The following is a 15,902-nucleotide window of genomic DNA, read 5'->3' on the forward strand; positions in this document are numbered from 1 at the left end:
ACGATATGGCAGCCTCACTTCTGTCAGTCTGCCCCAGGGCAGCTGTGGCTACAACTGTAGCTTGCCTCCACCGGTGTGTGAGTGAATAGTGGAATTGTAAAGCGCTTTGAGGGCCCCAAAAAGCGCTATATAAATGCAATCCATTATTAATACCCAGCCTCTTTATATACTGAAAGATGTCATTTTACAGATATTAAAGCACGTCAGAAGAAAAGACATCAATGCAAACTCAATTATGAAACGCTAACAGATTTATATTTACAAGGACAATCTAGCATCGTTTTGTAATCACACTCAGTTGTAAATTATGATGGATTGCTATTTTCTATTTTCAGCATTTATAGCCTGCTTATAGATTTTTGTGTGAGCTCCCAGGTTCCCCTGACTCATTTTTATTGTGTCCTCTCTCATCCGTCTTGTCTTCCCTGGGGGTTTAGTCTTTTTGTGATGGAGGACACAGAGACACAAAGAGAGGGATGGGAGGCAGAGGGCAGATAGAGGGGATTATTGGTATTTTACTGTATTAAAAACAAACAAACAAAAAAGACAGCTTCATACCAATAGTGTTTTTGTTTGTGCTGAATTTGAGGGTAACACTGCGAGACATTTTTGAGCACACTTGCAGACAGCTAGAAAAAGGACACCCACTGTGACTTCACGAATAGAAATAAACCAGTCATAGTCTGTGAGCAAAGCTATAAATGACCAACCAGCCACTAGACATTAGGAAACAAATTGGAAAATCGACTTGTGAAATGTGACCCGCCAACTATAAAAATAAAATGAGGAGGCTCATAATTTCCTTACTGGTGTTCTTATTTTGAATCGCACTCAGTGACTCATTCTCAGTGAAAAAAACCACATGTGCCTTCCAAATACTTCATTCTCCACTTCAAGTGCCAGACTCTCCCCTCACCTTCAGGAGTTTGTCCTTCTTGCGTCTCCACTCCTCCCATTCGTTGACGATGCGGCCCCATAAGATCCACGTGTCTTCCTCCAGGTGCGACAGGTTTGAGGAGGCCGAGGAGCTGGAGACCAGCGAGGAGCCACTGTTGCGTCGCGAGCCACTCATTGACCGCATGGACTTGGAATCAGCCTCCAGCAACCTGCGTGAAGACACAGATTATGAGAACAGGAAGCTGAATTTATGACTGATCACACAGGAGAGCTTATTTATGTTACACACTGGAGAGTTAAGCTAAGATAAGCGAGAGCGAGAGGCAGAATGTGACATTGCAAAAAATGCTAAATTTAGAGAGGCACCAGCAGCTGCAAGGCATGTTCCCCTTGGTTTATTTATTCATTTATTTAGGTGGGAAGGGCGTTTAATGGTTATATGCTAAGCTAAAGCTAAAATGCTCCTGAACTATGAGTTTGAATTTGGAAGAACTCGAACTCAAATATAGGCTGGGGCGAGTGATTTCCTTTAAGTCCTTGTGGAGTCTGCTGTACAGCAGGGCAGCAAAATGCAGAGGTGATGTGATTAAGAAGGGCAGCTCTTTACTCCAAGGTTCAGTCCACTTTGACCTCAAATGTCGGTTTCTTTTAAGTCACTTTACACCTCCGTCCAGCACTCTGACCATTCTGCTGGGACTGGCTGTGAAGCTGAAAATGTGCTACTGTTGTTCTTCTTCTCAATGTGATTTCTTGGGATTTTAGCTTGATGGCAGTAAATACAGCCTAATGAAAACACTCCTTCTGCAGTGGTGGATTATTTAAGGTAACACATTTATAAATACAAATTCCAATGCAAAGGCCAGTGCTCCTGGTTGTGTGGGATTAAACATTACCTAACACAGATTAAACCTCAACCTTGAATTAAAAAAACAACAACAATTATTTTCTCTGAAGCCAAGAAAATAAATGTTCAAATTTATCCCTGGAAAAATAGATCCTGAAACACAGAGCTTCCTGAAGTAACACACAACATAGAAATTGCAAAGTATCTTATTTTAATCCTTTTTGATTATAAAATTTTATTCTCTAAAGAAAGTTGGTCTTGAGTGAACCCCATGGTGGTTCATGTGACCCTCCCGCTATCGTGACTATTAACAGAGGCTACACAATTCAGCTGTATTAATCAGAAAACCAGAAAAGTTTTATATTTGCTATAAATCCTACTTTCCATCATGCCTGACTCCATTACACTTGGATGTCAAAAATGGTAATTTCAATGCGAATTTCTATCTAGATGTACCTTTGTGTGTTTCCTTTCTGTTCCATATGTGAACTTTAACAATCCTAGAAAGAAGCCGTAACACCATGAAGGCTCCTTGCTGCAGGGAACCTCTCATCATAATTGAGTTCCACGAACACAAACTTGACAACACAATCTTTGATATCGCACATCATTCTCGTAATTGTTTAGCATTTATTGAAATACCTTGGTTCTATTTGTGGTACACAGTTTAACCTTAGTATGCCGTGGAGTCCGTTTAGCTGCTGACGTCCTGGAATGCCCAGGAATGCAGGACTATTTCCTTGGACTCTTGACTTTAGTTCTAATTAATTTATGTTAATATAAAGTAACCAATAGTTACTATAACTATAACTCTTGGGTTTGTTTCCTTCTAATGAATTCATTTGTTAGAGTGTATGTTCTTCTTGTGTCTCTCATTTGATCGGATGAGGCAGTATTTTTATCTCTCCTTTGTCGGGTCAGTCTTTGGTTTGTTTAAGCTGATTTTGGGTCTGTTCTGTTTGAGCAGTTAGTTGTAATATTAACACGGGCAGTGTTGGGGAGTAATGGAATACGTATATAAAATACAAAATATGAGTAACTGTATTCCATTACAGTTACCATTTTAAAGGGTGGTATTCCAAATACGGTTACTTTGTTAATTAAAAAAAAAAAAAAGAAAAAAAAAAAAAGGGATTACACAGGAGTCTTTTCCTGTTTCATATGTTAGGCTGTCCCCTCTGTATTTTTGGTAATTCCACGCTGGTGGAAACCCAAACAAAACACGCATTAAGAGCCTCTATTGCCTGTGTTTCAATGTCGCGGCCCTTGTCACCTCTACTTGCGGCCCGCATAATGATGTGACAAAATATTTGTAAAAATTATTGTTCAAAAAATTATTTAATATGAAGGCAATAGGCAGAGTGTTACAGGCATAGCCCTAAAGAATGTAGCCTCATGGGCAGTGTAGCCCAGTTGTAAGTAAGCTATTAAGACTCGACTGTACACTGTGTTCGTGTTTTTCTCCGAAACAATAAGTTCTGTTGGAGCAGCCTTTCAACGCCTCTCTCTGCCTCTCGCTAGCAAAGTTGACCCAGGCAAGAAAGTAAAACTAGTTTTCGGTTACCAGCCCGACACGCAACCCGACGTATTAGCCAGAGGTCCCTTTACTATGGGACCTGTTTTATATACGTGCTGAATAGTTTGTGATCGCCGCAAAAAGTGCAGCCTTACCTAATGTCCACCCTACTGTTACTCATTTTATATTAAGATTTAAAAATCTAGTTGGTATTGGTATGGCGAGTAGCCTTCAGTAATAGTAATAAATCACACAGCAATAGTACAGTCATGTAGTTGTAAAAAGCATGATAATATATTATTAAGTAATCCAAAGTATTCAGAATGTTACTCTCATTGAGTAATGTAACGGAATACGTTACAAAATACATTTTGGGGCATGTATTCTGTAATCTGTAGTGGAATACATTTTAGTAACCTTCCCAACACTGAACAGGGGATTATATAACACAACTTGAGTTTAGCTATTTATTTGATCTCTTTCAAGGATTCATAAAAATATTTTAACTTTTGTAAAAATTTGTTGGGTTTTCTTGGCAATTTTAGATAAAATAAAATCTACTTTTTCTGTAACTGCTCTGTGACTTCATGCCTAACCAGCTCGTTCCTTCACAGTATCTACAGTTGTGGTAAGAAGTTTACATACACTCACAGGCATGAACATAATAGTAATTTTCCAATTTTTCAATTACCAAGACATTCATTCAGAGTTTCAGGTGAGATGAGGCAGATATTGACAATGTAATAGTGAGTAAATCTGCAGAGGAAAAAAAAATGCTTATTTTGGGCCAAAGTTGCCAATCTTTTTAAGTGTTTTTATTAGATTTGCCTGGTGACTCTAACAGCAGTTCATCCTCACTGTTGTCCTTGTGCTCAGTGGTGTGTGCCAAATGTGAAGTCATAACTGCTGGCATGCAATACGCTTTAGTGTCTTTTCAGCTTCATCTCCCTGTGAACAGGCGAATCTCTTCAGGCATCTCCGTGTTAAATCAAGGCAGAAGCAGATTTTTTGGGGAAGATTTTCTGCAAAAAGAGACTACTGCATTCTGATAACAATGCTGTGCTGCTATAACACTTTGCACATGCCTCAATCAGTGCATCAAACATAAACAGGGTTCTTAAACATGCAGTTTTCATTTTCTTGTGAAAACTGCAATTAAACTTGCAGCTCTCACGCAGTTGTTGTTTTTTTTTTTTTAGTCTGATATGGTGCTACAAGGTTTGTTACAAAGACTTAGATTTGACTGGCTTCCTATACAAGAAAAAAAAGTCAAATAGTTAATAAATCCTGGGCCACATTGAAGCTAAAAAACTGCTGTGTTTTCAGTTTAAAAGCTTAACACAACAATGACAACTACTGATCTTACCTGTTCTGCTCCTCCAGTTTGGCTAGCAGCTCTAATTCATCAGGACTCAAGTTCTCGGAGTCTGCTGGGGAGGCTGCAGGTGCTGACAGCACTGCATCGTGGGAAGAGGAGTCTGGGCTGAGCACAGGGCTGCCATTCGATGAGGGATCTGGATCCATGCCAGGTGGGGAGGAAGGGCACTCCAGCTGAGGGGGAGCCCCACCAGAGCCCTCTCTTTCCGGGCTGCCGCTGGGGATAGACATGACGCTGAGGTTGGCGTGAGGTGGGTAAAGCAGTGCTGGTGTGCTCAAAAAAAACGTCTCCCAGTCTCACTGTATGTCTCCCTCCTTAGTGAGCCTGGCTGTTGCCTGATTGGCCACCAGGCAAGCCTATATGATCAGAGGTCCTCAAACCTGCCAAGAATTAAAAGAAATGTATGTGAGCAAAGGCTAAATAAATAAAAACCAAACATAGTTTAGTTCATGTCATTATTATTATTAACTTGATAAGTTAATACACAGGTGCCATACTATATTGCCTGATAATACCAGTATAATGATGCGATATGAAAGTATCATATCATGATATCAAACGATATCAAGCGTTTATGCTCCTTAGTGCACACAATGACAAAAATAAACCAGGCATTACTAACAAGGAGAGCTAAGTGTGACTCTCTGATGACAATTTAGTAAAAAAGGAGCAGGGAGTTACTACAACAACCTCCAAGAAAGCTCAACGTTTTACAAAATATGCAACAAAACTGTTCCTGCTAAAGGTGGAAACAACAAACTTGTTTCATCACTTGAGGCAAAAAACACACCATCAAAAACATCTAGTCTATGAAGGCGGACATGCTAGCTATATGCTAGCTGGTCATGTGTGGGCTTTAAGCAGCTTTTAACAAGCTCAACTCAAGATCAAACACTCCAGGTACAACATATTTTTCAACTTTCACACTATTGTGCCGACTCCTCAGGAGTTACATGATTAAGTTACTTTTCTGTTAAAGTATTTAGCAGTTATGCAAATTTGATTTAAAGTTTACAAAGAAAATAGTACGAAGGCTAATTTTTGTTCTTAATTTAATGTGTCACTGCTATTGCACTGTACTGCTGCTGCTGGTGCCTTGTAGCAACAGATTCTCCCTTTGAATCAGGTACTCTGTCAACATGGCATTAACTCACTGGAAAAGAAGGATGGAAACTGTCCTTTATTTTTATTCACACTAATAAATACCACTAAATACCACTGCCTGTAAGCTGGAAGAACCAAAAAGTGCTTCCAATAATGTTTTCTCCCATTACTGTCAGAAATATTATCAGAATTTCCTTGAAATATAGTGATATAATTTGGAGGCTATGTCACCCACACCTAATAATCCATTTCTATCTATTCTAAAGCTACAGGTAAAAATACTGTGGTTACATTGAAAAGAGTTAACACAACATTAAACAAAGCTTTGATCCTCTTCAGTCAGTTTCATTTAGTAAAACAGAAAACTGTTTGCGGGCCAGATGGCAACCTATTACTGGGTTGATTTGGCCCCTGGGGTGTAAATTTCATGTCATTGCTCTATGAAGAAGGTGAAGCTGAAAGTCTGATGTAGAACAATGAGTTATAGTAATAATCAAGTTTCTGAGTCAGAAATCAATAAGTATGAAGCTAATTTTCTCTTTATCACAGATTTGAGTGCTCTAATGTGGTTTACACAGACATAATCACAACTTTTTTTTTCCTCCATCAGAGGGAAGAATTGACCTGTCAGCATATAAAAAGAAAAAAAAAAATCACAATAAAAAGTTACTGCAAATTACTTGTTACACTGTTATTCGGTTAAGATCACACTGCACAGCTTTCAGAAGGACTAAGACATGGTCACACATTCATCTACATTCAGAAACAGTGCCACAAAATGACTGCAAGCAGCTGAGGAATTTATTAAAACCAGACTATTAAACAAATCAAATGAATTACAGAGTAAATTCAGAGAGATAAACTCAGATTTCACACAGTTTATGAGCAGCTGACACCGCTGGTTTGGAACAGAAGGCTGAGGGCCAGAGGCGGAGCCAGACATTTGAAACACCCAGGGCTTAGAACCTAAAGGGTAGTATGCATGTGGGATTTTTTTTTTTTTGGGGGGGGGGGGAGTTTAGAAATGACTGAAAGATTAATAGGCTCTGTTTTGAGTTTTGTTCAAAAAAGAATGACTTCATATAGGGAAAAATATATATCACATGTGCAGGACACCTTAAACTAGTTTTTTAATTAAGCAGCAAGGCAGAACAAAATCGGGGCTGTATCAAGACATGAGGACTAAACCCCAATTCAACCAGACCCAAAACTGATCCAGAATTAAAACAGGACTACAACAGTTCAAAATCAGGACTACTTAGGATTTAACCAAGACAGAACCAGAATCAGAACTAGATGATAGTAGCACTAAAAATCATCATAGACCTCCACTACACTTATTTTTTAATTCTACCAAAGTCCACTATTTAGATTGAGAAAAGTTTATATAATTATTTAGCCTTGTTGTGCAAACAAGCTGCAAAACTTAATAAATATAGAATTTGAAAAATAGTAAACCTAAAAAGAAACACTAGGTACGAGATACATGAGGACCTATGATACGGTGATACTTTTGGTAAACAACCATTTGACTAACATGTGTGTCTCACCTGCTCTTGTTCCATCTGTCCTCATTCTCCTCTCTCTTCCTCTCTCTTCCTCTTTGTGCTGACAATCATCAAATATACAGTTGAAACCAGATATTTACATACTCTTCAGATAAAAACACAAACACTTTTTTTAATTGTAACATCAAATCAGACTAAATGTTTATTTTTTAGATTGATAAATATAAAAAACATATTTGTTAACTTTAAGAGTAAAGAGAGAACCTATCTGTGTTTCTTAATTGTAAATGGCACCAAATTGTATTCAAAATTGAGCCACACTTATGGAGCTCCACAATTATTTTCCTGGTGTTTTGGTTGACATCTCTTGATGTTCCCATGTCACAGAAACAGGCTCTGTGTTTTGCCTTATATGCATCCACAGGTGTGCCACCAATTTACTCACATGGACTCTACTAACCTATCAGAAGCTTCTTCAGCTCAGAATGGAATCGTCTGCAGCTTTCTTATTAATTAACAATAAACTTAGTGTACATGTACTCCTAAATTTGATGAAAGTGATAACAAATAGACAGCTGTCTCTCTTTATTCTGACATTTAACTAATTCAAAAGACATTTCAATATTTATCTAAAACAAAAGTTTACTCTAAATTAATGTTGTACAGTAAAAATGTTTTATGTTTTCTCCCTAAGGTGTATGTAAATATCTGGTTACAAATGTGAATATCCTGCTGTGTACTGAAATCCCTCTTGTTTTGCATAGAAATATACTGAACAACATACAAAGCATAATATATAAAATAACATTTACCTGAGTTTTTTCTTTGAAAGAGCCCTCTAATGTCCAGTCTTATATTTCAGTGCATTACTGAAACCGATTTAGTCGGGGAGGGTAAGAACTGAAAATATGAAATAAACACACGTAAGCTAAGACTCTCTAAAAAAAAAAATAGCATTTCTTCGGCTTTTCATTTCGCCATTTGTTGATTCACTTGAAGAGCAAGTAACGTAATATTGGTCAAGTGATCAGTTTGATATCAATCTTTCGTGATTCACCGTCATATTTACATTATTTGTACGGTACGAATGATTTGCTTTGGTACCTGGTCAAACTTAAGCTCTCCTTAGTATGGCTGGCTCTGACAAAACAACCCGGGCTTAAGCCCAGTAAGCCACCCCCACGCTCCGCCCCTGCTGAGGGCAGTTTTTAATTGAATTCTTCATAAGATAAACTGAGGTGTGATTTCCCAGGAGGAAAAAAAAGGCTTCATCATTCAGCAGATTGTTGATGCAATCATGCTTTTTGAGCTGTAGTTGAATTTCTTTAATAAAGGATTAAAAAAAAGAAGAAAAAGAAGCTACATGTGCATTTGTGTGCTTGATACTTTCAGCGATAAGGACCTTACAAAGCACAAGCTTGGCATAAACGTAATATTTTACTAGCTAATGTTAGCCCGGGTAATTAAAAAAAAAAGAAAAATCAATACAGCAATCGATACAGCAATCGAATGATATAACATTCTTTGTTTCAACACAGCATCGCCATGATGCTGTGTTGAAACAAAGACACCAGATATCGATACAATATCATATGGTTTCAAATAAAAAGTAACTTGTCAGCAGTAGAATAATAAAACCAATTACTTTTTCACTTCACCAGATGGTGCCATTGAGCTTAATGATTTTTCTAGCGAGGTAACGTCAGTCGCACAGTAGGAAGTTGGTAAACCCAAGGTGGAAGCAGGGATCAGGCAAAGTAAAAAATAAAAAAATCTGAAAAGTATCATCCACATTTGAATTAGATGCATGGACATATTTATTTTTTTAAACATGAAGCATATGGATGTGACATGTGGGATTTGTAAGGAATATTATATGAAAGTAAAGTACTTGGGGAGTAGTGCAAACATACTGTAAGATCTCAGCTCACATACAGAGGATGTTAGCCAAGTATGGCAAAGCTAACGTTCATTCAACTGAACCGAAAAAAACTAAACTAAACTAAAACTCAACACACTTAGCTCAACAAAGCTTCCAATTTGGGATAAGCTAAAAAAGTAACACAATCTCATCACCTACGTTATGTGCAGACCTACTCGATACAAGGCTATGTAAAACTAAGACTTTTGTTTACTTGTTCAAAACAAGTAACAAAAGCGACTGCTGAATGCCATTTTAAGCTCAAAATACCTTTAACAGTACAATAGTCGACACCTTTTCAATTAAGCTAGATGACTGTAATACAAACTGTTTAGCAGGCCAGGTGAATGTAACATTTATGACAGCTTGTAATAGCAGTGTTGGTCAGTGTGCCTGCCTGCTTTACAGTCCTATTTTGAAGCAATAAATCAAAATGCTTTTTATCACAGTAACAATGATTCCCACTTCTCTTAGACAGCACATTTTGACCTTGGATTTCCCACATTTTCATCCTAATATGTCTGAAGATATCTGGCTATGGAAGGCCAGTGTAAAAATCTTTACCCATATCAAAGAAAACAAGCAAAGCAAATACTCACTCAACACATATACAAATACAAACTATTCTATGTGTGTAAAAATCCCACTTTCACTCAAATGCTACACATTTGTAGAGCACGTGTGTGGTAGAATTATATTTATTTTTGCATGACTTTAAGATTACATTTTAGTTGCCGTTTTGTTTGACTATCTGACAACCCAAATTCTCTGTAAATTTTTTAGAATCAGGACATGAGTACTTGTAGCTTTTTCCTGTGATTAAGTTTCTTTTCACAGAGAAAACTCCAAAACAAAATGAGTCACTACAAACCAGGTGTGTCCATTTACTGGCCAAATGTGTCTCAGAAAAAGCAACAAAAATAAATGCATGAAAAGGTGCTGTGTTCTGGACAATTTTGGACTAGTGAGCCCTTGGTTCATTTTAGGGCTGGTTACTACATTCCGCATGTTCTTGGTACTCTATCACATCTGAGATACATACTGGCTATGAGAAGGTGTTTGCATAAACTTGCAGCGTGCCACTGGGTTCAGTGCCTGGAGTTTGTTTGGACCTGGACTGACACCACTGTCTCCAAATGTTCTCGCTGCAATTGTTTTGGTCTGCGCCCAAATTTGATTACTTTGTTTGCATCTGCACAAATGAACCGTACCAAGTGGGGAAATGAACCTCCATTTAAAAAGCACCAAAAAACTAATTAGTCTGGGTTAGGAGAAGATGACGCTCATTCACAACATTAACTCTGCTGCACTTTGCATTTTGATAGGATGTCAGATGAGTTTTGTCCTTATGTTACACCCCGGCCTAGGCAACCGGGGTGCAACGTAGAAAAACAAAGATAAGGAAAATAAAACCACGAAGAAAAAAAACTAAAGCTCTCCACCAAAATCCCAAAACGAAAATATCCCATGACGAAAGTATTAACAAAGCCATTCACAACTATTTACAACAGACTATTTATTTACAACAAAAACACCAAACTATTTACAACACGGGGGAGATCGCGACCATGACATACTGAAACACAAGGCTTAAATACATAGAAGGAGCAATCAGGGAATGGACCACAGGAGGGAAACACAGCTGGGGCAAATTAGAACTGACGAGACAGGGAAAATGTAAACTGAACACACTAGGATAACACAGACTTTCAAAGTAAAGCAGGAAATACATAAGTCATGCAAAAACAAAACACTGACACACCGAAACGTAACATTTCCCCCTACCCAAAAATCAAACATGTAACCCCAAGTGAAAAGTTTGATTCAGACAAACGAAGGCTGAAGACGAAGGCAGACGAAGCTGATGGAGGCTGGAGCGGTCCCACTGACCCTCCAGCAGACGACGAAGGCTGGAGCGGTCCCTCGGACCCTCCAGCGAAGGCGGATGATGGCTGGAGCGGTCCCACGGACCCTCCAGCGACGACAAAGGCTGGGGCGGTCCCACGGACCCTCCCCCCAGCGAAGGCGGATGAAGGCAGACGAAGCTGATGGAGGCTGGAGCGGTCCCACGGACCCTCCAGCAGACGACGAAGGCTGGTGCGGTCCCTCGGACCCTCCAGCGAAGGCGGATGATGGCTGGAGCGGTCCCACGGACCCTCCAGCGACGACAAAGGCTGGGGCGGTCCCACGGACCCTCCCCCCAGCGAAGGCGGATGAAGGCAGACGAAGCTGATGGAGGCTGGAGCGGTCCCACGGACCCTCCAGCAGACGACGAAGGCTGGTGCGGTCCCCCGGACCCTCCAGCAGAGGCGGATGAAGGCTGGAGCGGTCCCTCGGACGCTCCAGCGAAGGCGGATGAGCAGCTCACTAGCTGCACACATGGACACGCAGCCCACCAGCTGCACACACGGACACGCAGCCCACCAGCTGCACACACGGACACGCAGCCCACCAGCTGCAGAAGGCTGGAGCGGTCCCTCGGATCCTCCAGCGAAGGCAGACGGAGGCTGAAGCGGTCCTCGGACCCTCCAGCGAAGACAGAAGGCCGAAGCTGTCCCTCCTTCGGACCCTCCAGCGATCCCGGACGAGCCCCCATATGTTACACCCCGGCCTAGGCAACCGGGGTGCAACGTAGAAAAACAAAGATAAGGAAAATAAAACCACGAAGAAAAAAAACTAAAGCTCTCCACCAAAATCCCAAAACGAAAATATCCCATGACGAAAGTATTAACAAACCCATTCACAACTATTTACAACAGGCTATTTATTTACAACAAAAACACCAAACTATTTACAACACGGGGGAGATCGCGACCATGACATACTGAAACACAAGGCTTAAATACATAGAAGGAGCAATCAGGGAATGGACCACAGGAGGGAAACACAGCTGGGGCAAATTAGAACTGACGAGACAGGGAAAATGTAAACTGAACACACTAGGATAACACAGACTTTCAAAGTAAAGCAGGAAATACATAAGTCATGCAAAAACAAAACACTGACACACCGAAACGTAACACCTTACAACAAGCTAAACCAAAAACAACAACAAAAAAACCCAAAAGGTTTGCAGGTCTTTAAGCTGAAAATAAACTGTTTTGCATTGTGGACTAACAGAGACATTACATTTTGTGGTGTGGGACTGGGCTGCAGAAATGAAGGGACTGACACAGTGTGTCTGTGCAGAACATTAGCAGTAGTGCTGCTTTGTAAAGTGGCTAAAAATGGTCACAGTTGACTCCTCTGGATCTCCCAAGCTTGCTTTATAGATGTGTGTGTCACACACACACACACACACACACACACACACACACACACACACACACACACACACACACACACACACACACACACACACACACACACACACACACACACACACACACACGGTCAGCTAATAATCTGTATAATCCGTCTATTCATAGTCAGTTTAATCCCAACGAACAACAGCGGTGTAGTGAATTCATTAAAACTATCATATCTAACTGACTCAGATCAAACTGTCTTCACATCCAAAAACTCCAAAACAGCGCAATAAAGAAATTCAGCTCTGTCACAGGGCATTAAAATTAAAGAGAAACATTCATTGGCCTGAAAAACATGAAGCACATGAAGCTGACATACACAGCAAGGAAAGCAGAAATACAGCCTGCAGGAGGGGAGAGGAAAGCAGAGGAGCATAACTGTCTGAACAGTGCATGGGGAGAAACAAGGCCCACATTCATGCATCTTAACCAGCCCAATCAAAAGAGCCATTAACAAGCCTATGAAACCAATCACATTTGTAAAAGGGCTTCTTCAAAAAAACAAAAAAACCCAATCTGAAATACAATCACTTTGATTTAACAGGATTTGCTGTAACAATCAAAAGATGATGTCAATCTGCCTTTTCTTCTGAAACTCATTTGACAGACTGGTGTAGCACCTGATGAAACTGCCTTGTCAATTAAGCCTCAACCCCAGCAGCAAGACTGAAGTGAGCTCGGTTATTGACATAATGTATAACTCTACAAGATACCTGCGGCATTTTAGCCTCTGGCTCTCGCTTCCCAGCAAGCAGCAGGTGAATACAGAGGGCTCGTGTTCACTATCCTGGCCAAGCTTTGATGTTTTGCACCAAAGACACAAAAGTATATCATAGAATATTTAAATTATATATGTCTCAATGCCGACTCTTTATGGACAGCAAACTGCTATTATTACAGCGATATGGACAAATATCCACGCCAGATTTTCCTTCGGCTTAAGCCCTGCTGGGCTTAAATTATTGCTGACCAAACAATACGACTCAAGCTTAGACTACTACATAAAGACTTAATAAAGAGGTCTTTAGATTAATTGAATACTGGGTTAATGTACTGCATTAAAAATATTCTACATGCCATTATAGCATCTTCTAAAGGGACTGCCTTTTAGGAATAACAGAGAAGACGTTTGAGAGGTTTTCAGTACTACAAAGGACTATTCAGCCGTGTCATTGTGGTCAACCCACACTGTAAAAGGTGTGAGTCATGCAGGATTTAAAAGTCCCCCTGCCCCATTCTGTCTCTCTCACTCACAAGCACACGCACACACACACAGTGACATTGTGAAGGTCTCTGGCAAAGCAAAACAAGCCATATTTTCAGAGCTTGGCTGTTGTTCTGTATATGACTGCAGGCCTGCAGTAATGTCATTGTGGGCATGGAACTGCAGAGAACAGAGAGTATTAAGGTAATAAGTGGTGGTGATGGTATTTCACTTATATTTGCTTTTCTGAGCATGCGTGTGCACCAAATGAAAGGATAGTTTTTAGTTGTGCCGTGGCATTTCTCCACACTCGTTGTAACCTGTGTTTATAAAATCCTATCTCGATAATGATTTGTTGATAAATATGTGAACGACTGTGTGATGCACATGTTTAGTTTCTCCACCACCGCGTCACTGTGTACAATTATGGCATTGTGCATAGTCTATGCTTGAATGCATCCTCTCCGAGCTCTCACTGTCCACACAAACAGACAGGGCCATTATCTCCCCCCTCTGACTGTCCTCTGCACACAAACACACACCACCCCCCGTGATTTAACATGAATTTGCATTTACAATGTTATATGCATATATTGCATGGGAACCTTACTTTACGATGTTTACGATTAACAAAACATTAGTGCTTAAAAAAAAAAAAAGTCCTCACAGTCCCCATCTGGGCTCGACTTTGACACTGATCCACCCTGAGGCAGTTATAATAGGGAGGGTGACAAAAACAAAATGCTCTCTTTTGATCTCTTTAGGAGATCAAGTAATAAACAGATGGATCCGCAGTTTCCTTAGAGGAATTACATTATACATACACTTGGAGGTGTAAGAAAAACACAAAAACACAAAGCTAAAAAAAATATATCAAGATTTACAAAAACAAAATAAAAACAAACACAAAAATTAGCAAGTTGTCACAGTCTTCCTGCTGTGACAACAAGCATGACCCTTGTTAATCTGTAGCTGCTAACCTCCTCGCTGTCCCAACATGATCTCATGCTTAGCTTCTGACACGTGGACTTTTCTCTGGCATGCTATTCAACTACTGTACCCGTTATCCTTGTGACTGCTGCTGGTCTCCACACTGCTCAAAACATCCCATTGTAAGATGGGGATGTCCTTATTTTTGATTTTAACATTCTATGGAGCGTACTTCTGTGCAATGTCTGAAAAGTAAGACATGCTGTTACTTTAAACTCTGTCTCTGGGTGATCATTTAACTCATGAATATAACTGAAGTCACAGCTCAGTCACTATTTTTAACTTCTGTGTACACTGATTTTTAATCAAATGACGTCAAGGTCATAAAATCCAGCTTCCCTCCCGCTTCCAGGCAAAGCTTTGTCTAGTTGTTAATTACCACTGAATCTGTGAAGCCAATATACTTTCTAATCCTGTCTTCCGTCTGCTAGAGATATTCAACAGTGAATCTGAGTCTATATTCACCAGCTACCTGACACTCCTGCAGACATCATCCACCGTCATTAGTAGTATTGTAATGACAATCTGCGCTCCAAACAGCTCTCATGTATCGACTGCACAGTATATATCAATGAGTGTTTATGTGCATATAGTGCAGCAGAGGTTTTCCAGATTTGTCAAGTTTGAACATGCTATGGTATTAGGTATACAGTGGGGCAAAAAAGTATTTAGTCAGCCACCGATTGTGCAAGTTCCCCCACCTAAAATGATGACAGAGGTCAGTAATTTGCACCAGAGGTACACTTCAACTGTGAGAGACAGAATGTGAAAAACAAAATCCATGAATTCACATGGTAGGATTTGTAAAGAATTTATTCGTAAATTAGGGTGGAAAATAAGTATTTGGTCACCTCAAACAAGGAAAACCTCTGGCTCTCACAGACCTGTAACGTCTTCTGTAAGAAGCTTTTCTGTCCCCCACTCATTACCTGTATGAATGGCACCTGTTTGAACTCATCATCTGTATAAAAGACACCTGTCCACAGCCTCAAACAGTCAGACTCCAAACTCCGCCATGGCCAAGACCAAAGAGCTTTCGAAGGACACCAGGAAAAGTATTGTAGACCTGCACCAGACTGGGAAGAGTGAATCTACAATAGGCAAGCAGCTTGGTGTGAAAAAATCAACTGTGGGAGCAATCATCAGAAAATGGAAGACATACAAGACCACTGATAATCTCCCTCGATCTGGGGCTCCACGCAAGATCTCATCCCGTGGGGTCAAAATGATCA

The 15,902-nt window shown here is 40.1% G+C and overlaps 1 protein-coding gene across 4 annotated transcripts in view; it reads right to left on the reverse strand.

The window, feature by feature from the left end:
• evi5l (ecotropic viral integration site 5 like) overlaps positions 1-15,902 on the reverse strand; it is a 46,861-nt gene that overhangs the window by 24,354 nt on the left and 6,605 nt on the right. For 2 of the 4 annotated variants that reach the window (XM_026170522.2, XM_026170524.2), the window contains exons 2-3: positions 4,624-5,015; positions 917-1,106 (exon numbers count right to left, since the gene is read on the reverse strand). In XM_026170522.2, coding sequence (XP_026026307.1) covers positions 917-1,106; positions 4,624-4,865 — 432 coding nt within the window. In that variant the 5' untranslated portion in view covers positions 4,866-5,015. Of the gene's footprint in view, positions 1-916; positions 1,107-4,623; positions 5,016-7,289; positions 7,348-8,059; positions 8,148-15,902 lie in introns of all 4 variants that reach the window. The other 2 variants (XM_080302433.1, XM_080302434.1) reach the window with 2 other exon arrangements.

The sequence above is a fragment of the Astatotilapia calliptera genome, chromosome 6 (assembly GCF_964374335.1).
Source record: "Astatotilapia calliptera chromosome 6, fAstCal68.1, whole genome shotgun sequence".
NCBI lineage: Eukaryota > Metazoa > Chordata > Actinopteri > Cichliformes > Cichlidae > Astatotilapia > Astatotilapia calliptera.